Raw genomic sequence first — 21,283 nt, 5'->3', positions numbered from 1 at the left:
GCCCTGTTTCATGCAGCAAACTTGGACTGGTGATCTATTTCACATATGGTAATGTACGTGTTTCAGTGCTCTTCTCTCAATCATCCCACCCTTGCCTTCTCCCACAGAGTCCTAAAGTCTGTTCTTTATATCTGTGTCTCTTTTGGTGTCTTGCATATAGGGTCATCATTTCCATCTTTGTAAATTACATATATATGTGTTAATACACTGTATTGATGTTTTTCTTTCTGACTTACTTCACTCCAAGAGGTATATGTTTTTACAGAATAGGAAAGTGGAGTTCAGAAAGGTTAAATAATGTGCCTGAAATCATAGATCTGGTACCCGTGGAGCTGAATGTTGAGCCAAGTCTATTTGACTTCTGAAATTACTCTGTATTGTTTTTTTCCCTTTCTGTAAAAACATGGCATTATCATTGACAAAAAAAATAATTAGTCTTCATTTTGAAGCTACATAAGTATGAATGATTTGTTTCCTTAGCTATAGCCCCGACATTACAGAAAAAAAAAAAAAAACGAATTTCAATTTAAGCCACATATCTTATAGGTAAGAAGTTTTGCTCATAGATTATTCTGTTTAGAATATCACTATTCCATATCAGCTATATTTATAGGCCATTGAGACTGATCAAATTTGCAGAATAATTGTTGGTAATATTGTGAAGTCATGTATCTGTAAAATAAGGCACTGGAAGTTTAAAAAATTGAGCTCTCTACCCACCATCATCTACGGATTATTCAGAAAATATCATTTCTCTCTCCCTCCTCCACTTTCTTCCCTTCCTTTTTTTTAAGAGTAAAAGTTTGTTTTCTGAATATTTAAATAACACATTAGGCACAGAAAATTTGGCAAGTAAAGAATGAAATATCAAATATTAAAAAAGAAAATTCCTTCAAAGATCAGTTCAGTTCAGTCACTCCGTCGTGTCCAACTCTTTGCGACCCCATGAATTGCAACACGCCAGGCCTCCCTGTCCATCACCAACTCCCAGAGTTCACTTAAATTCACGTCCATTGAGTCGGTGATGCCATCCAGCCATCTCGTCCTCTGTCGTCCCCTTCTCCTCCTGCCCCCAATCCCTCCTAGCATCAGAGTCTTTTCCAATGAGTCAACTCTTCGCATGAGGTGGCCAAAGTACTGGAGTTTCAGCTTTAGCATCAGTCCTTCCAAAGAAATCCCAGGGCTGATCTCCTTCAGAATGGACTGGTTGGATCTCCTTGCAGTCCAAGGGACTCTCAAGAGTCTTCTCCAACACCACAGTTCAAAAGCATCAATTCTTTGGCGCTCAGCCTTCTTCACAGTCCAACTCTCACATCCATACATGACCACTGGAAAAACCATAGCCTTGACTAGATGGATCTTTGTTGGCAAAGTAATGTCTCTGCTTTTGAATATGCTGTCTAGGTTGGTCATAACTTTCCTTCCAAGGAGTAAGTGTCTTTTAATTTCATGGCTGCAGTCAGCATCTGCAGTGATTTTGGAGCCCCCAGAAATAAAAGTCTGACACTGTTTCCACTGTTTCCCCATCTATTTCCCATGAAGTGATGGGACCAGATGCCATGATCCTAGTTTTCTGAATGTTGAAACCCATTTCCTTCTCCAGGTTACCTTCCCAACCCGGGGATCAAACCTGTATCTCCTGCATTGCAGGCAGATTCTTTACTGTCTCAGCTATCTGGGATCCCAAATAATACCTTTCTATATCAGTTTATCTTGTGTCTTGTCTTTGATTTTAAGGTTCTTAAGGTCAAAGACTATATCTTAATACTTTATTAAATATCTTCTACAGGGCTTAGTAAGCACCACGCAGAATGTAAGCTGTCACTGTGGATAAACTAATATTGGTCAGCACCTTTATTGGCATTCAGAAATTTTACAGTTCAGGCTCATTGACAAAGTGATGATAAACTTGCAAATTTTAGGTTTTTGAATGTATATATTATCCAACTTAATATCCTGATACTCTCTTCAGCTCCCTAATGGTAGCTTAAGAATTAGCAGACCTCAGCTTGTTGCATTGTATTTCTCTCATGGACGGTATGCATTTGGTAATTATTAGTCTATTCTTTTCCTGTGAGAAAAAGACAGTCTAATATGCTTTGGGGAAGGGAACTTGTAGGGAAGACAAGGGAGCTATTGAGAAAGCAAATATGAAGTCAGTTGTGTCACAGTGATACAACGCGTCTTAATCACTTAAAAAATAATTGCTCTAGAAATAATTACTCATTAGTGACATTATGGTGTTACAGTACCACAAATGCTTAACTAATGTGAACACTGAGCATGAAGATGATAACCAACATTTAATGTTGCATCCCAGTGCTCTGAGAACAGTCCTAAATAATTGTTAGTAATTACCTGACAGAAATACATCTTTACCTGGCCCTGGATGTCATTAAGCATGCGTTGAAATACTTGAATGTTTATAGGCTATATTACACCTCTTCAGTTATTTAATTACTTTTAGCAACTCTTCATGTTATTGTCTGTTTTATTAAGCTAAAATCCATTACAAGCCAAATTATCAGAGGCACGCTCAGGCTGCAAGGGATTTAGGCATTTGCTTTAGTTGCTGGAAATTAAAGATAGAGGCTGCTTTGGTGAACCAGAAAGTGCAGACTTGTCACCTAAACCATCCTAATGTGCTGGGCCCCTCTCCATCACCCTGATAGATGAGCCTCTTCTTTACACATCATTTCCAGAAAGGGAAATCTACCATTCACCCAGGGATCTGTTTCATGATTTTATAGCCTTCACTATCAGCCAAGTCATCTTTCTATTTAACCTAAATCCTCCATGTCCTTCATGTTAGAATTTATGACCATAGCTTCCTATTTGGACCATGCGAACAGCCCATCATTGCTCCCTTGAGCCCTCTGTAAAAATAGAGGCTCTTATTACATCCATCAGTCTGCTTTCTTCTTCAGGTGGAACAGCAGAGCTCACTCATCTATTTGTTAAACAATTAATTTTCAGGGTTTAATACTCAGTAACATTTTACTGAATTATGAAGCTAGTTTGCCATTTTTTTTTCCCCCCGGAGAAAGAAACTGAGAGAGAGACCAGGCAAGCTGCAGGAAATACTGACAGCACAACCATTCTTTACCTTGTTGTCCATCCTCTCATTCTTCCAACCCTGTCCCCATTTTCCAGCTTGGAGGAAATGAAATTATCTGTATAAAAATGGTGTTACACACCTTTTCCTTTTCTGATACCTTTTCTGATGTTTTCAGTTTTCATCCAGGAATTGGATGTGCTTGTCTTCATTCGTACCTTTTGTACTGTGCTCTAATAATCATTTGGGCTTCCCTGGTGGCCCAAATGGTAAAGAATTTGCCTGCAGTGCAGGAGACCTGGGTTAGATTCCCTGGGTCTGGAAGATTGCCTGGAGGAGGGAATGGTTACCCATTCAAGTATTCTTGCCTGGAGAATTCTATGTACAAAGGAGCCTGACAGGGCTCCAATCCATGGGGTCACAGAGTTGGACATGACTGTGAGACTAACACACAAACAGTAACATTTAGTGACCTGTACTGTGCTATAATAATATTTAGTGACTTGTATTATAAATTGTCTGTCATTTTCAACATAAGTGTTTATGCCCTTTTTTGTGCGAGCCTTTTCTGTTTCTCCAAGAGTTTTCTTTAAAATGAACCCCAGGGTTTATGTATTTTTTTGATGATTTACTTCACTCTGCTTCAGTTCTCTATTTAGTCAGCTAATCTTATTTGGGCTTCCAGGTTGTGCAGTGGTAAAGAATCCGCCTGCCACTGTAGGAGACTCAAGAGACCTGAGTTTGATCCCTGGATTGGGAAGATCCCTTGCAGAAGGGAATGGCACCCCACTCCAGTATTCTTGCCTGGAGAATTCCATGGACAGAGGAGCCTGGCGGCTCCAGTCCATGGGGTTGCAAAGAGTTGGACACGACTGAGCAGGAACACACAGTTCTTACTCAGTGTATCATCTTTTGGGTACAAGACAATTTTTTTTTTTCTTTTTCTCTTGTTTTCTTTAACCACGCTGCATCACAAGACATGTGTGGGGATAACTTTTTAAAGACATTTTTTTTCCATCTTAAATTCTAAGCTTTTTGTTTAAACTAGTCTTCAGCAGCAGCAGCAGTCTTCAGTTATAAGGGGCTCTCTGGATTTCACCTTTTAGTTGATCTTATCCACAGGCACCCTCTACTCCCACTTCAAAACTTCATCCTAAGTAGCTAAAAGCTTCTGAAGAATCAGGATGATTTTTTCAAGTCAGAAGAAAGTCTTGCTTTTTTGTGGGATGCTCAGGGTCATACCTCCTTAGAATTCTGAAGAAATAATTGTCCAGCATTCAAAAGGACCTTTTGTATTATAGCAGCTCCTCTCTATATGTTGGCTCAAGGTCACACAGCAAGAGGCAGTGCCAAGATATGAGCCCAGCACCACTCGTCACTGCCAAGGCCTCTGTTCTTGACCTCTGTGCCCCCGTGTATTCGAAACTTAGAGAAGATCAATGAACGTTATGCTAGCCATTCTTCTCTGTTACAGAAAGCCTGTCATCCAGAAAGTGTTCTGATTTATAATTCTACTGGTAGCATGTGTGAAAGGGTCCGTTTCCCTGCAAAATGTGTAGTACTGAATATTATCATTTCTTTAATGTTTTTGCTGATTAGATAGGTAATAATCCTCAGGTTTAATTTGTGTTTTCTCATCTTTTTATACTTCATATCACACTTTTTATTTACTTTTAATTCTTTTCTTCCACTTCCATTGAAATATAATTAACATGAAGCACTGAATAAGGTTTTAACACAAATGTGTGGCTTCTAATGGTGTGAAACATTCTCCTGCGTATTTGGTACCTGTTTTATATAAAAGACTTAAATAGCAAACATGCCACTGAGATGGAAATATTTTGCCGTTAGAGATGAGTGGCAGATAAGTCTGAAATGGCATTGTTGGTAGCTTTTGTTGGAGTCATAAGTGCAAGCTGAGTTGCTAGTATGTGATAGGAGGCTGCTTTGAGTAATTTATTTTTTGTGTTTGAAAAATAACAGCAGCAGCAATAACAGTAAAATCTCTTTTACTTACTGGTTTAGGTGATCACAGTTATAACCATGTACTGCAGGGAAAATGTGTGTGAGGGCATGTTGGAGGCTGGATCAACCTCAGAACATGTTTCTCACTGACCTTTTAATCGAGTGTATCTTTTTCTCAACCATCAGATGCCAGCTGTTCAAGGAAGGTGTGTGTGTGTGTAGTGATGGTGGAAGAGGGAGGTGGTTTAAAGGTCATTTCAGTCTCATGTGAGTAACTCTCATGGCAGTACTCTGGTCAGAACGTCCATGTTGCTGGGCTAGCATCCTACATCAGCATTTTCCTTTGTCCAGCTCCTTCTTGCTTTCACAGATGGTGATCCCTAGTGAGCATCCTTAAGGATCTGCTTTGTAAAAACCCAGCTTAACACAGACTCTGAGTCTGCTAGGGAGACAGAGGGTAATGAATAAGCCAATGCATACACAGACTAATTTCAGGTAATATAAGTACTTTTTGAAGTATTTTCTCCGTGTTATTTTATTTAAAAAAAAAAAAATGGCCACACAGCACAATGAGTGGGATCTTAGTTCTCTGACCAGGGATTGAACCTGCGTTCACTGCATTGGAAGCACAGTTGGAAGTCCAGTCTTAACCACTGGACTGCCAGGGTAATCCTATGATAGGTATTGTGAAGGAAATAAAATTAAACGAGACAGTGACAAGTGGTAGGGGAGAAAGGGTTGCTTTGGCTGGCGTGGAGAGATAGTGCTTTTTGGGTGGGCTCCAGTGAACTGAGACTGGAATCATAGGAAGGAGGCAGTTCATTTTAAGTACAAGGAAAACTTCATCCCCACATCCCTAAAATCCTAAGATAAAAGGACCCAGGAATGGAATATGCTTCTAATTTTTTTGACAGCCTAGCTAGAGAAACTTCAGATTTTAAATACATTTCTATAATACATTCTATCAGTTAGGGGTGCAACAGGAAACAGATGCCTTAGTGAAAGTGGGATAATTTGAGATGACTTGTAATAAAAGGGTAATTTACAAAGAGAAGGAGTCAATTTATAAAGAGAAGGAACCGTTCCCTGCCCACCCCCGAGATAGGATCAGCAGGTTGCCATCTGTTCCCTTGCATCCTAGACTTCAAGAGCGAGAGGAGGGAATAGTCAAGGGACCTGTTCACAAGTTCCTGGGGATGGGGTCTGGAGTACAGTTCCCAGACTCTCACTTTCCCCCTCCCCAGACTCCTGTTCTGCTCCCCATTGACCAAATCCAGCCGGAAGTCAGAGAAGTTTTGAAGTCTACGCAGTCTAGTCTGGTGGTTAAGGGTGGAGGGTGGAGCTGGAGAAATGAAGGAAGACCTCCAGCATGTGTAGTTTACAGTTTAAAATTATATGGGACTGGATGTGGGAGAAGTGACAGCAGATCCGTCTGAGGTTATAACCTCAGTCAGTCACTGACCAGCTATAGATCAGCAGCTGTGAGCCTCTCATTTTGTTAAAGAATAAATATATAAATAAAGGACTGGAATAAAACTGGTGAACTTATTCTGAAACGGTATGTCTCTAATGCGTCATAAATAAAAAAGCTATTTTAAATATTAAATGCAACAATAAGTATCTGGCATATCTAAACACTGTTTTAAATTGTGAAAACAAACTAAAAAGAAATCATTGTTGAAATAATTAGAGTCCTGGCTATATGTCTTTCCCAGTGATAAGTGGCTCTTGTATAATTAAATCTCTTATGGCGATCTGAAGCCAGATTTCAGTTGTTAGGTTGTGAATCAAAAAATAAAAGAGAAAAAAAAAAAGATTTTTTTTCCCCCTCAGGGTAAGAATCCTTTTAAGATTTAATCTAGAACGAAGAATGGATATTCTCATTTATGAGACAAGCAAAGGGTTTGTGAATAAGACCACCAGGAATGTAATATGGAGAATCTTGATAAACACAGGACTGACTACAGATGGGTATGTCTGTATCAACATTTTGGTTGATTAGGATTTATATGCTTACAGAATGAGATGTTTTGAGATACTGCTGTTTGGATTCCATAGGCATGTTACTTAAGGAAATGTCTTTCATTGTAATCCCTGAATTTGTAGCAGAAACCTGTGTTTCCTTTATTGTGCAGGGTATCTTTACAGAGAATAAGATTCCAAAAGAGCAAGGAGTCACAGAAAGCCAACAGCTGCACATGAGTACAAATAGCTCCAGTCTGAAAGGCATGATTTGTCAAATGGTAGCATGATTGCTAGCAATCTTACTTTTTTTGGTGATTACAAAGTTGAGCATAGTAGCCCATGTGACTCTACAGGAGGACTTGTAAAGAACTTTTAAAAACAATTATGCATCAGTGTTGGAGATTATAATTTAAGCAGAAGGCCTCTATGGAGGTAAATCAAAAGCATAGGCTAGAAGAAAAATGCTGTGGGAGACCTTCAATCGGGAGAGAATATGTGGGACTCCTAGGGGAGCGGCCTGTGTTTGCATGTCTGGGGTGGGCTAATCTACATAATTGACTAAAACAGAATAAACAGCTGTGAAATACAGTCTTTGAATGTGTGGGTAAAACAAAATTACAAAATATACGGGGTCATAGAACATGTAATGTATTTTCACAGCATTGTAGAATTTCCAAGCTCACTTGGGATCTAAGAAATTGGCCAGTCCTCCAGAGAGGCTAAATGACTTCATCAAGGTCAACCTGCCTAGTTAGTGATAGCCTGGTAGTTACCTATGTGGGCTTCGGAGACTAACATCCTAGATTTAAGTCTCAACTCCACTACTCCCTCTGTGACTTTTGGAGAAAATCACTCTATCGTTCTGTGTCTCTATTATCTTATCTATAAAGTGGAAATAATGATAGGACACTCCTCATGTTAAAGAAGATGATATGTTTCAGTAACACTGGATGGTGTCTGGAACATAGTAAGAGATCAATTAATTTGAGATATGTTGTTATTGAGAATACCAGAGCTGAGGTCAGCTGACTCCTGCAGTAGGTGTTCTGTCTTCTCTACAAAAGACAAGAACATGTAAGAGGGGAAATATGTAAGACATTAGTTTCCCAACTGGAATAGTTGTAAGATACAAAATAATGTCAAGTTTTCTTGGAGATATTAAAACAAAAAAAATTAAGGACTTTCAGGGGAAGTGACTCAGATGAGCTCTTTAGAACTTCTCAAAATTTCAGTTCATACTTTTATGCTGAAATAAAGTAATTGGAATTTCCCCCCATAGTTGGACGTGTTTAATGTTTGTTTTACAGCTAGAAAAATATGTATTTTCATAATACATATTTAATCATACAAAAATATCAATGTGTTTTTTGATAATTGACCTTTTTAACATCCTAATTTTTCTATATTAATGCTGCCTACCAATCCCAGAGGTTCCTTTTTTGTCCCTTGTAATTAGAATAAGTTGTGTGTTTAATAAATGTATATTTTGAACAAAGTACAAGCATGCAGTAAGTTAGAACATTGTTTTTTGAACATAGTTGGGGATAAGGCAGCTAATTTTCTTTAAAAAATATGCCAAGATGCTGAATTTTTTTTTTTTTTTGGTGGAACAGCTGGAATGTTATCTTGATAGATCAAAGTAAAAGTTCAGAGTCACTTTTTGATAATCTCTGGTTGAAATCCTAACAAGTTTTTCACATATTAAGGCACATGATTAACCATATATTTTATTTATTTATTTTTTTTGAAGGTTTAAAAAAAATTTTATTTAGAAAGGCTGAAATGATTGTATGCTAGTTTGAACAGGGAATCTGTATAAGGATTTTTCAGTTTTGACATCTTCCACATTGGATTCCATTATCTGTGCTTTGTTCTTTCTTCAGATCTAGGGGGGAAAAATATCTGCCTTTCAAAAAGTCATTTATTCCCCCTTTGCCTTGTTTAGGAACTCTCATGATCCCTCAGACAGTTCCCTCTGGAACAAGCTTTCCTCTTCTCCCCCAGCCAGCCCCAGTGGGTTCACCTTTACAGGCTCTGGGACTAGGACAGGAAGTAAGACTTGTGAGTATTTCTTCACTGGGAATTAACCATATATTTTAGCTCCTAAAAGCCCCTGTTGAACAATCTGCTGAAAGACCCCATGTGTCACATTGATGATTCTCAGTTATTTCCTATTGGCTGAGGGGCAAAGGCATTTGTTATCACTTAATAACTATCTTAGGTCATATTCAAACTTGGAATGATATACTAGCATCAGTAAATCTCAGTTAATGACACTTTAAAATGTCTGTTATGTCTTTGATATGAAATACTGGCATAGTTGTATTTCTTGATTTTATAGCTGCCTCTAGTGACTTTTTATGCTTTGTTACATACTGAGTTTTCCTGCACTATGTCAGTATTTTGTGACATAAATCTTTTGGATAACTGTGCCCAATGGCTGAGGAATAAAAAGTTTATCTAAAGATCTCTTAGCCCAGTTAGAATATTCAGTTCAGTTCAGTCGCTCAGTCGTGTCTGACTCTTTGCGACCCCATGAATCTCAGCACGCCAGGCCTCCCTGTCCATCACCATCTCCCGGAGTTCACTCAAACTCACATCCATCGAGTCGGTGATGCCATCCAGCCATCTCATCCTCTGTCGTCCCCTTCTCCTCCTACCCCCAATCCCTCCCAGCATCAGAGTCTTTTCCAATGAGTCAACTCTTCGCATGAGGTGGCCAAAGTACTAGAGTTTCAGTGGTGCTACCAAAAGTAGCTCTCATCATGCATTAGTATTCAGCCCCCCAAAGAAGACACATTTCCAGTTTTAACTATAGACGATTTCTTCAGTTTTCATTTTGGAGGCATCATTGACTGTTTCCTTTGACTGAAAACTGGACTGTCTTCATATATTTCCCAATGGTCTTAAAACTTAACCAGGATACCTGCCTAATGAGTTATTAGCTACATTTCAAAGACTCTTTGAAATGTAGTGATGCTGAGTAATTTAAGGCCCATTAAGGATGTTTATCAGGATTCAGAAAGGCAGGTTCATGAAAAACCCATTAATTATATTTATTCTGTTGATTTATTCTTTGAGAAATGTAGCTCTGTTATAAATCAGTGTCCCAAGGAATAGATTTTGATGTTGGTCATTGAGCTTTTCTGAATAAAATTTATTCCAAGGTGGCTTCTTCTGTAAGGATGATTTTGACTTCAAATTTGTTTTAGGACTTTTTAAAATAAATTGAATCAGACACTTATATTAGAGAATTGTTTCAAAATCCTCAGTTTGAGAATACTTGTGACCTTGACAATTTTGTTTGTTTTATGTTGTTGTTATTATTATTTTTATTTTAATCTTGGCATAGGCCAGCACCTGGCAAGGTTTTTGAGATACAAATAAAAATAGATGTGGTTTCTGATCTCATAAAACACCTAGAAAATATGCAGATTTGTTACGTCTGTTCAGTTCAGTCTGTACTTTGTCTTAAAATTTGTTAATAAGGATTTCATATACACATATGACATAATGACTCTTTTTGAATATTTATATGTTGGGACATGATTTATATCATAGCTCTGATTTGCTTATAAGGGTGTGAATATTCTACATTTCTTCACGCGTACAAACATATACATATGCCCGCTACCAAGTAGCTACTGGTTAAATGAGTTATCACTGTGTCTACTCATTAGCAGTGAGTAATAACAAAAGATGAAGAACATTTAGTGTTACAGATTTTTTTCTTACTTTTATCATCTCATAATAAAGCAATATGGCAAGTTTTTAGTTCATTGTTTCAGGAGCAACCACACATTGGTGCGTGTAAGTGCCTTGTCCCTGGTCACTCATCTTTTTCTGTATTATCAGGATTCCAAGTGGATTATTTTGGCTACAGAATTTCTATTTTAATCCCAACAGGAGACACAAATGCTTATAAACATCAACTAGAAAACATTTATATATATTTTTAGTTAGTTTTATGAAGTTGTTGTTTTTTAGTCAACTAGTCACTAAATCAAGTCTGACTCTCTTATAACACCGTAGACTGTGGCCTGCCAGGCTCTGTCCATGGGATTTCCCAGGCAAGAACACTGGAGTGGGTTGCCATTTCCTTCTCCAGGGGATCTTCCCAAACCCAGAGATCGAACCCACATCTGTCTCCTGCATTGGCAGGCGGATTCTTTAGCACTGAGCCACCAGGGAAGCCCTTTATGAAGTATGCTATAACATTTAAAAAAAAAAAAGTGAAACATCAGTGGGAATATGAATGTTGTTGATGTGAGAAAAACACTTTCCTAATACTTCATTTTTAAAGCATAAGTAGAAACCCAATTGCTTCTGCAATAGCATTAGTCAATTTATTTTTCTTGCTCACAGCCCTAGTGTTCACAGATGTTAGTTGCCTTGAATATGCATCAGTGGAAAGCGTAAACCACAGCATATTACAGTAGCAGTTGCAAAATTCACCTCACCTACACAATCAGACATCTATTTTTGACTGTCCCTCTTTATCCTGTGTACGCCCTTGTACCTTTCATGTCTTTGGTGTTCATTCTATCAAACAAAGTTAATTTTATCTAGTGTATCAAGATGAAGATTGTATCTGCTATTTTACTCAAATAGCATGAGAATTTGTATGCCCACTAGGTAGCTAATTTTATTTCCTTTGACAATTTCTCTTCTACACAAGTTCCTCTATGTTAGTGGTAATTCAGTTACATCTACATGTTAAATAAAGACAGTAGACCAGTGAAAAATTTAGCCAAGTATCACATAACCAAAATAAATTGTCCTCTTTTAACCCTGAGCAAATGTGAGTGTTAAAGTTTTATATAATTTTTATAATTTATAAAATAATAAATTATAGACATTTGATCAGTCCCATCAAAAGCAGAAACAATCAGTTTAATAGAAAACTCTTTAACTAGTTATATAATTTAATAAGTAGATTAAGTTTTACTTACTGTTAAAAATATAAAATGAATCTCTAAAACATAAGATATAAGTTTTAAAAAAGAGAAATTATGCAGTAAAATAATCCCCCAAATAAAAGATTTATGCACAGCAAAACCAAGTGCTTCATTCTATAATTCATGTCTTTATCCTTTCAACAGATCCCTTTTGATTCTCTTACAATAAATAGAAAAAATTCAGCTTTTAAATGGCTTAAAGTTTACTGAGAAACATCATTCTTACAAAATAGAAATAAGCAAGATAATTTCAGATTGTAATAATTCCTTGAAGAAAATAAATAGCTAAGATGGAGCTTGAGTAAGGCAGATACTTTGGGTGGACTGCTTAAGAAATCCCTTTCAGAAGAGGTGATTTTGAGATGAAGGATAAGGAAAATATAGGGCTTTGTGAGTATCGGGGGTGGGGAAATTCATATTCTAGGCAGAGAGAACAGATGTGAAGACTGGAAATAGTGAGTGACGACTTGGTATGAGATCATATTGAGAAGAAAAGGTTAGATTATTCAGGTAACAGTACGTCATAGCCAAGATTGGGAATTTTTTGGAAGAGCCTCTAAAAATTTTGAAGAGGAGTGGTAGAATCCTATCTGTGTCTTTAAAATGTCTTACCACCGTATAAATAATAGTAGGGAGGCAGATGGAGAGACTAAGAGACCGAGATCCTATAGTAACACGGAAGTGGGGCAATGGGGCCATGGATGCTGAAGAAGGCAGATGGCTGAGGAGTTGAGGCAGAGAATCCTCCTGGTAAAGGAGAGGAAGGAGTCCAAGATGAACAACAGTCATAGGATGCTCACTTATGACTAAATAGGAAAGCAAAAATTAGCAAAGCACAAACCTTAATGAAGCAGTAATCAAACTAAAGAGGCAGGAACTACTTACAATAACTTATGCGTTTCATCCTACAACAAAGGCGTAAGACGCTTAAACCTGACCAAGGAATTTCATAGATTCAGTCTACCTGGACTGTGTAAGTTGTGCTCAAAACCTTTTCTTTTCTCTTTCTTTTTTTTTTTTTTTTTTTTTGGCCATGAAGCATGTGGGATCCTAGCTCCCCAGCAGAGGATCGATTCTGTACCCTCTGCATAGGAAGGCAGATTCGTAACCACTGGGCCATCAGGGAAGCCCAATGCCTGAGACCTTTTAATGAAAAAGGTCAAGCTATGGATTGTTTCTCTCGAGCTAGGGCTGCATTTATTTCTCTGTTTCCAACACACAAGTATAGTGCCTCTCAGAGTAGAGTATGCCAAAGTTCATCAACACCAGTTTTTCCCTTGGTTTTGTTTACCGGATGTAAAGGACCTGTTATGTATAGGTCCTCTTTTATATTCTTTACATAAATTATTATATTACTTCGTCCAGAAACTGTTAGGTAATTATTATTGTTATTAAAATGCCCCCTTTTTACAGACAAAGAAACTAAGGTTGGTTAGGAGATATTGACCATTTTGATGTATATCTCAGTGTTAACAAGGCAGAATTAGGATTCATACCTTTGTCTGTTGTGTTTTAAAGTGTGCTTTTTCATAAAATTATGCTGCCTTATTGATCAGAAACCATACTGATAATCACTTAGGACTGTATGTTTTTTGGCTCTTTCTAGTAGGTCTTCTATTAGTGAAAAGAGAGGTTAGTGAAAAATGATGACAGAGAAATATAAAGACACTGGAGACATATACATCTCTCCCTGATAAATTATAAAGGTACTGTCTGTTTTAGATAAATAATCCTTCCAACCAATAGGAGGAAACTCTCTAAAGGGCTATAGAAAGATTATTCAGGATAGAGCAAATTAGGTGACAGACGAAAAGCTTATTGTGTATTATACTAACACACTTGCAAAGCACTACACTCTGTATAGAAATGTCAAAAATGATGGACCAAAGCTGAGATTGTTGGGAAATTTGATTTTAAGATCTTAAGAAAAGAAGGAGAAAACAAACATGAGTGGAAGACTGAGAGCCACATTGATTTTCTCAATCACCTGTCATGCTTGTAAAATAGAGTCCTGGGATGGCCCCATTCCATCACAAGAGCTTCTGGAGAATAGAAACTGCCTGTTTAATAAATGCTTCCAGGTGATTTGGGGTACCAGGTAGGTAATGGGCCAAATCTTGGGAGAATACTAACTTAGTACACTCTGTTTAATTTACAAAGCATCATGAGGCCCACCAGGGAAAATGATTTTCCAAAGTTGTAGCACTCTTTTTGTTAGAGATTAGGCTAAATCAGGCTCCTTGAGACCCAGTGCTATCTTCTTTGGGACTTAATTTTTCCAGCTCAGTCATGGACCAGCTAACAGCATGTATCACTGATATTTCTTTTCTAGAATCACAACCACAGCTGCCTGTATGATGGACCTGAGGCGGTACCCACTGGATGAACAAAACTGCACCTTGGAAATTGAAAGTTGTAAGTTTTTTGAGAATCCAGCTAGACTGCACTTGGGTTTTAAGGTTCTCCTTGGGCATAGATTTCCTACCCTCATTCATTTCAGACCACAGTCCTGTTAGGTTTGTGCTAGCTTGCCAAATTTGGTGGAGGGAGGCACTGGCAATGTCTTCCTTCAATGATGCTGCCACCCTCTTCATCTCATCCTTAAATTCCAGGAGAGAAGTGTAGGGAAGTAGTAATCTAGCAATTAAAGGGAAATACTAAAGTCTGAACGGAGACTAATGGTTATTTCGGGCATTTATTATATGGAATTGGTGCAGAGAGCTGCACCAATTGGGAAAATAGGTGGAGATGGCAGGATGATACAAGATGCCCTAATTGTCTTTGCCTTTTACAAACATTACCTCTGCAAGTGCAGGGTAAAGGTGGCCTCTGAATTAGTTAATGTGTTCATAGATTGTGGCTTGGTGGGTTGTTTTTTGTTTCGAGAAACTATTTTCAGTGAATAAAATGTATTTTATATTCTTGCTGAAGGCTATATGATGAGCAAGTTTGAGGCATGTGTATTCTGTTTCCTGTGCTGACCTGTTTAGAGTGTTGGTGCTTTTTCTAGGCCACAGTTTTAGCATCCTTCTTGACAATCCAGCTACCTACACTTTTGTGTAGGCTAAAACATTGATTTCATAACCCATTACCATTTCAGAGGTCACACAGTGAGGCCATTTAAGGTGGAGTAGGACTTTGAATCTTTTTTTCTCTGCCAATTTTTTGTGGTGTTTTTATATTTCATCCTATCAAACAATTGGAAACTGATGATTTTATATCCAGCATTCCAAATAATGAGCAGCTTGACTACTTTCCTTATACCCTCTGCCTTTCAGAGGAAGTCAAGCCTTGGCAAGCTGTGCAACTCTAAATCACTGCTTTGAGCAGAAATACAGCATTTATGACACATTCCTGGTATTTTTGCCCATTTCAAAAAATAACTTCGAGGGATAATTAAATTTACATGTACTTTTTGAAAGCCTGATTTCATACTTGTATTTCCAAGTCATCATTGTTTTCACATTAGATCTTTGCTACAAGGAGCTATTTAATGAAATTGGTCTCTGGGATTTTGATCATTTGTTATGTAGATATCTTTCAAATGGCATTGTGTTTTCATAACTTATGATACAGTTTAGAGAATAGTGTTCCTCAAAGTTCTGATTCTTTGGTTGCTTCAAATAGTTGATGTAAGGATAATTTGAAAAAAATTTGTTGCTGTGTACTAGTAATGAATTTTTGTGGTAAGAGCATTTTTTGTGGTAGAATTTGACTGATATTTTAAATAATCATAATTGTACATGATTAAAGCATTTGTACTGGTATTATTTCATTTGAGCCTTTCACAACCCTCACAGGTAAGTAAACAAGGTCTTTTTATTTTAAAAAATACTGATGATGCCTAATAAATAATGCAGTCAACACACAAGTGTTCCATGTCATAGTTCTGACATGAATATTTAAAATTAACATGATAATTCTTTAGACTTTTAGAAAGTTTAAGTTTTATAGAGGGGCTTTTACCTATCTTATTTCAATTCACAACTACCCTGATGAATGATAGAGATTTTTTTCAACTTTTTTGAGAAATTGACATATTGTCAATTGATATAATTGACATGTTGTCAATTGATAAAATTGACATATGACATTATGTGAGCTTCAGATGCACCATGTAATGATTTGTTATGTGTATATATTACAAAATGATCACCACTGTGAGGTTATTTAACACATTCATTGCTTCAAATAGTTATGAGGGGGGGTGTGTGTGTGCGAAGAACTTCTAATATTTACTCTCTTAGCAACTTTAAGTACATAGTACAGCCTTATTAGCTATCGTCACCATTCTGTAGATTAGATACTCTGATCTTATTCACCTTATAACTGAAAGTTTGTACCTTTTAACTGTTTCTATGAGTTCTTTTTAGATTCCACAGGTAAGTAAGATCATACAAAATTGGTCTTTGATTTATTTCCCTTAACCAAATCCCTCATGGTTCATTCATGTTGTCACAAGCGGCAGGATTTCCTTTTTATGGAAGAATAATATTCCATTGTGTATGTGTGTGTCCCCTTTTCTTTATCCATTCATCCCAACAGTAGACATTTAGGTTGACTCCATGTCTTGGCTATTGTAAAGAATGCCATAATGAACCTGTGCATACAGGAACCTCTTAGCAATAGTGCTTTAATTTCTTTTGGATGTGTACCCAGAAGCAGGATTACTGGATCATATGGTAGGTCTGCTTTTAATTTTTTGAGAAACTTCCATGCTGTTTTCCATAGTGACTATACTAATTTATATTCTTATCATTAGTACAGAAGATTCCCTATTCTTCGCATTCTAGCTAGCTAGCACTTATCTGTCTTTTTTTAATGATGATTATTCTGGCAGGTGTGAGGTGGTTATTCATTGTGGTTTTGATTTGCATTTCTGTGATATAAATTATTTTGCATGGGTTTTCCAGTTTTCCCAACACCTTTTTTTGACTGAGACTTTTCTCTATTGATTGTTCTTAACTCCCTTGTCAGATATTAGCTGGCCATAAATGTGAGGGTTTATTTCTGGACTCTCAGTTCTGTTCCATTGGTCTATGTGTGTTTTTATGACAGACCCATTCTGTTTTGATTACTATAGCTTAATAGTATAGTTTAAAATCAGGAGTATGATACACTTCAGTTTTATTATTCTTATTCAAGATTGCTTTAGCTACTCAGGATCTTCTGTCATTCCATACAAATTTTAGGATTGATTGTTCCATTTCTGTACAAACTTCAGTGAAATTTTGGTAAATGATGTATTGAACCTATAGATGGCTTTGGGTAGTGGACATTTTAACAATACTAATTCTTCTGACTCATGAACATATACTATCTTTCCATTTATTTGCATCTTCTTTAGTTTCTTTCATCAGTGTCTTACAGATTTCATTATGCAGATTTTTAACATCCTTGATTAAACAGTCTATATTTCTAAGTATTGTGTTGTTTTTGATGCTATTACGAATAGGATTGTTTTCTTTATTTCATTTTCTGACAGTTCGTTGTCAGTGTATAAAATTACAACTCATTTTTTTAATGTTAATTTTGTGTACTGCAGCTTTATTGAATTTGTTTCCTTGCAGCTTTTTGGAAATCTTTAAGGTTTTCTATGTGAAAGATCATATCACCTGCAAATAGAGACATTTTTTCTTCTTTCTAATTTTGATATCTTTTATTTCTTTTTCTCTTTCTTGATTGCTATGACAGGGACTTCTAGTACTGTGTTGAATAGAAGTGGTGAGAGTAGACCCCTTATTTCTGGTCTTAGAGGAAAAGCTTTCATCCTTTCATCATTGAGTATGATATGAACTGTGAGCTTATTATATAATGGCCTTTATTATGTTGAGATACATCCCTTCTAACCTAATTTGACAAAGGTTTTTACCATAAAAAAAAAATGTTGATTTTTTTTCCAAATGCTTTTTCTGTATCTGTTGAGTTAATCATATGATTTTTATCTTTCATTTTGATTTGCATGTGCTGAAACATCCTTGTATCCCAGAGATGAATCCTACTTGTTTATGGTGTATGATTTTTCCAGTGGGCTGTTGAATTTGGTTTACTATTATTCTGTTGGGGATTTTTGCATCTATACATGTCAAGAGTATTAGCCTGTAGTTTTCTTTTCTTACAGTATCCTTATCTAGCATTGGTGTCAGGGTAATCCTGGCCTTGTAAAAAAAGTTCAGGAGCATTCCTTTCTCTTTAATTTTTTGGAGGAGTTTGAGAATAATTGGCATTAATTCTTCTTTAAATGCTTGGTAAAATTCACCAGTGAAAGCATTTGTTTCTGGGCTTTTGTTGGGAAGTTTTTCAATGCTGATTTGATCTTCTCACTAATAATTGGTTTGTTTTTATTTTCTATTTCTTCATTTCAGTCTTAGTAAACTGTATGTTTCTAGTAATGTATCCATTTCTTCTAGGTTATTTAACTTACTGGCAAGGTTGAATTTATTGGCATACAGTTGTTCATAGAAGTCTCATCAACCTTTGTGTTTTTTGGTATTAGCTGGAATGTCTTCTCTTTCATTAATCATTTTGTTTACTTTTGCTCTTTCTCATTTTTTCTGGGTTAGCCTAGTTAACAATTGTCAGTTTTTTAGTCTTTTCAAATACCCAGCTCTTAATCTTTTCATTTATAATTGTTTTATTTTCATTGGTATCCTGTTCTCTGTAGTGCCAACTTTGAGCCTAGTTTTTTCTTCTTTTCCTGGTTCTTCAAGGTACTTTATTTGAGAACTTTATTTTTTTTATTCATACATGTGTTTATAGCTGCGAACTTTCCTCTTGGAATTGCTTTTGTTGCATTCCGTAAGTTTGTTGTGTTTCTATTTCATTTACCTCAAGAAATGTTTTATTCTCTTTTGGTTTTTTATTTGATAAATTAGTTGTTTAGGATTGAGTTGTTTTATTTTCATGTGTGAGTGAGTTTCCTGTTACTGATTTCTAGTTTCATACCATTGTGGTTGAAAAAAATATTTGATATAATTTCTATCTTATTGAATTTGCTAATCTTGTTTTGTGACCTAGCATATAATCTATATTAGAAAATGTTCTGTGCATGCTTGAGAAGAAGCTGTATCCTATTGCTGTTAGGTCCATTTGTTCTATAGTATTGTTCAAAACCACTCTTTCGTTATTGATTCTCAGTTTGGATGATCTCTCCATTATTAACAGTGGGGAATTGAAGCTATTATTGTATTCCTGTTTATTTCTCCTTTTAGTTTTGTTAGTATTTCCTTTATATATTAAGGTGCTGTGATGTTGCATATATATTTACAGTTGTTATATCTCCTTGATAAATTGACACCTTTATGATTATATAATAATCTTCTTTGTCACCTGTGAGCACTTTAGTTTAATGTCTATAATATATGTGTTACTATTTCTGTCTTTACAACTACAGAAAGAGATGAGAGGAAGTAAAGTGATTTGCCCTAGTTTATGCACCTAATGATTGGCACAATTAATCTGTAGTGATGTGGCAACTAGATTTTGTATGAACTAGATAAACAGGAAGATCCCTATTTTAAAAACTGAGCAGTCTATCCTTATGAAAAATTGGAGTGCATTCATATTTCATCAGGTAGCAAATCTTTGCTATAGAGAATAAGACATAGTGTTATATTAGTAATTTATAAGATGTTATTATAAGTAGGTAGTTAAGCAATCTTATTGAAACAGGTTTAGGATCCTATCTCTTAAACAACTAACTGTGAAGTTGATGCCTGACATTTCACCTTATTTACTATTTCTTTCTGTTAAGCAAACTCTAGATACTCATCTGCTCTTTCTCTCTCTCTATCCTTCTCCTTACTTCCCTTCCTTCCTCTCTCAAATGCTAATGAGCCTAATAGTTGCATTACTAAATCACTATCACCTGTCTCCTTATCAATAATATGTTGGCTCCATTCCAGAGAGAAGGATATAACTTGATTCTGGGAGGCTTGGAGTAGGATAATATTAGGATTGAGTTTATTGTTAATGCATTCATGCTTGTTTCCACTCAATAATTTCTTCATTCATTAAGTATTAATTGAGCAGTAATTATTTACCAGGTATTATTGTAATAAACTCTTAAGACATACTGGTGAAAAACACAGTATCTCTGCTCCTCTTTATCATGAGGAAGATAGATATTGTTTAAATACATAAGTGAATATAAAAACCACATTAGTGAAAAGTGATACCAAGATGAAATATTTAGTTCTCTAAGATCTTAAAGGAAGATTAAGGCAAGCCCTGAAATAAAGTGCTGAGGAATCTAGAAGGTCAGGATAGTCTGTGCTTACTTTACAACTTTTCTTAAATTTAGAGGGATGGAGAAGCTCTGTAGAACGAATTGGATTTGCTGAACTAAATGGGACCTAATAATATTTATCACCATGTAGGCAGTGAAACTTAATTGTCAAATAAAAAGGAGAAATCCATCTCCCAAGTGTTTATATTTTGGATCCAGGTTATGCTGTGTGCTGGTCTATTTCAGTATATCTATATCTATTTCAGTAGATACACATATAGAATTAAGAACTTAGAGAAAAAAGAGAGCATTGTGTTTCTCCACTCCTAAAGAGAAAAATTCAGAGAAGGCCATGGCACCCCACTCCAGTACTCTTGCCTGGAAAATCCCATGGACAGAGGAGCCTGGTAGGCTGCAGTCCATGGGGTCGCTAAGAGTCGGACACAACTGAGCGACTTCACTTTGACTTTTCACTTTCATGCATTGGAGAAGGAAATGGCAACCTACTCCAGTATTCTTGCCTGGAGAATCCCAGGGACGGGGGAGCCTGGTCGGCTGCCGTCTATGGGGTCACACAGAGTCGGACACGACTGAAGTGACTTAGCAGCAGCAGTAGCAAAGTGAAAATTAGTGACGTCTTATGTCAGTAGGTTTAAAATACCTGTCATGTAGGAAATGGTGCTCAGATAGGGTTTTGAGCTCTTGGGGGATGGTGGATGAGAGGACATTCACTGAATCTAAGTGCCGTCTGGTATGGTTCCTCAAGCTCGTGAATCAGGGCACTTAAATTTTTTAAGCCATGATTTCTCATCTGTATAATATTTTGATACCTTGTTGTGATGAAATAATCAAAACGGAGATCTTTGTGCAATGTTTAGTCCTGGTTTTTCCATCAGTAGCAGCTGTTCTCATTACAGCATCATTATTATCATTATTAAATTATGCCTGGAATATTATGCTCAATTAGAGGCACAGCATTTTAAGAAGGATATTTAGCAACCAGAAAACCAAATGAGTGACACATAAACCATGGAGTTTGAAGAAACAGTAGCAGAGAAAAGTAAAGGAGAGGCCTATTTCCCTTGAGGAAGGGAAGCTAGGAGAGAAAGGATA

General features: G+C 36.6%; 1 protein-coding gene and 1 non-coding gene across 4 annotated transcripts in view; one reads left to right on the top strand and one right to left on the bottom strand.

The window, feature by feature from the left end:
- GABRB2 (gamma-aminobutyric acid type A receptor subunit beta2) overlaps positions 1–21,283 on the top strand; it is a 290,450-nt gene that overhangs the window by 139,329 nt on the left and 129,838 nt on the right. For all 3 annotated transcript variants that reach the window (XM_070793956.1, XM_070793955.1, XM_070793957.1), the window contains exon 6: positions 14,276–14,358. In XM_070793956.1, coding sequence (XP_070650057.1) covers positions 14,276–14,358 — 83 coding nt within the window. The remainder of the gene's footprint in view (positions 1–14,275; positions 14,359–21,283) is intronic.
- LOC139184277 (small nucleolar RNA SNORD22) lies at positions 8,942–9,067 on the bottom strand. The gene has a single exon (XR_011567867.1). It is a non-coding gene; the product is annotated as a small nucleolar RNA SNORD22 (small nucleolar RNA).

This window comes from Bos indicus, chromosome 7 (genome assembly GCF_029378745.1).
Source record: "Bos indicus isolate NIAB-ARS_2022 breed Sahiwal x Tharparkar chromosome 7, NIAB-ARS_B.indTharparkar_mat_pri_1.0, whole genome shotgun sequence".
Classification (NCBI taxonomy): Eukaryota; Metazoa; Chordata; class Mammalia; order Artiodactyla; family Bovidae; genus Bos; species Bos indicus.
The sequence above is the reverse complement of the archived record's forward strand: the minus strand, read 5'-3'. Positions and strand labels throughout refer to the sequence as shown.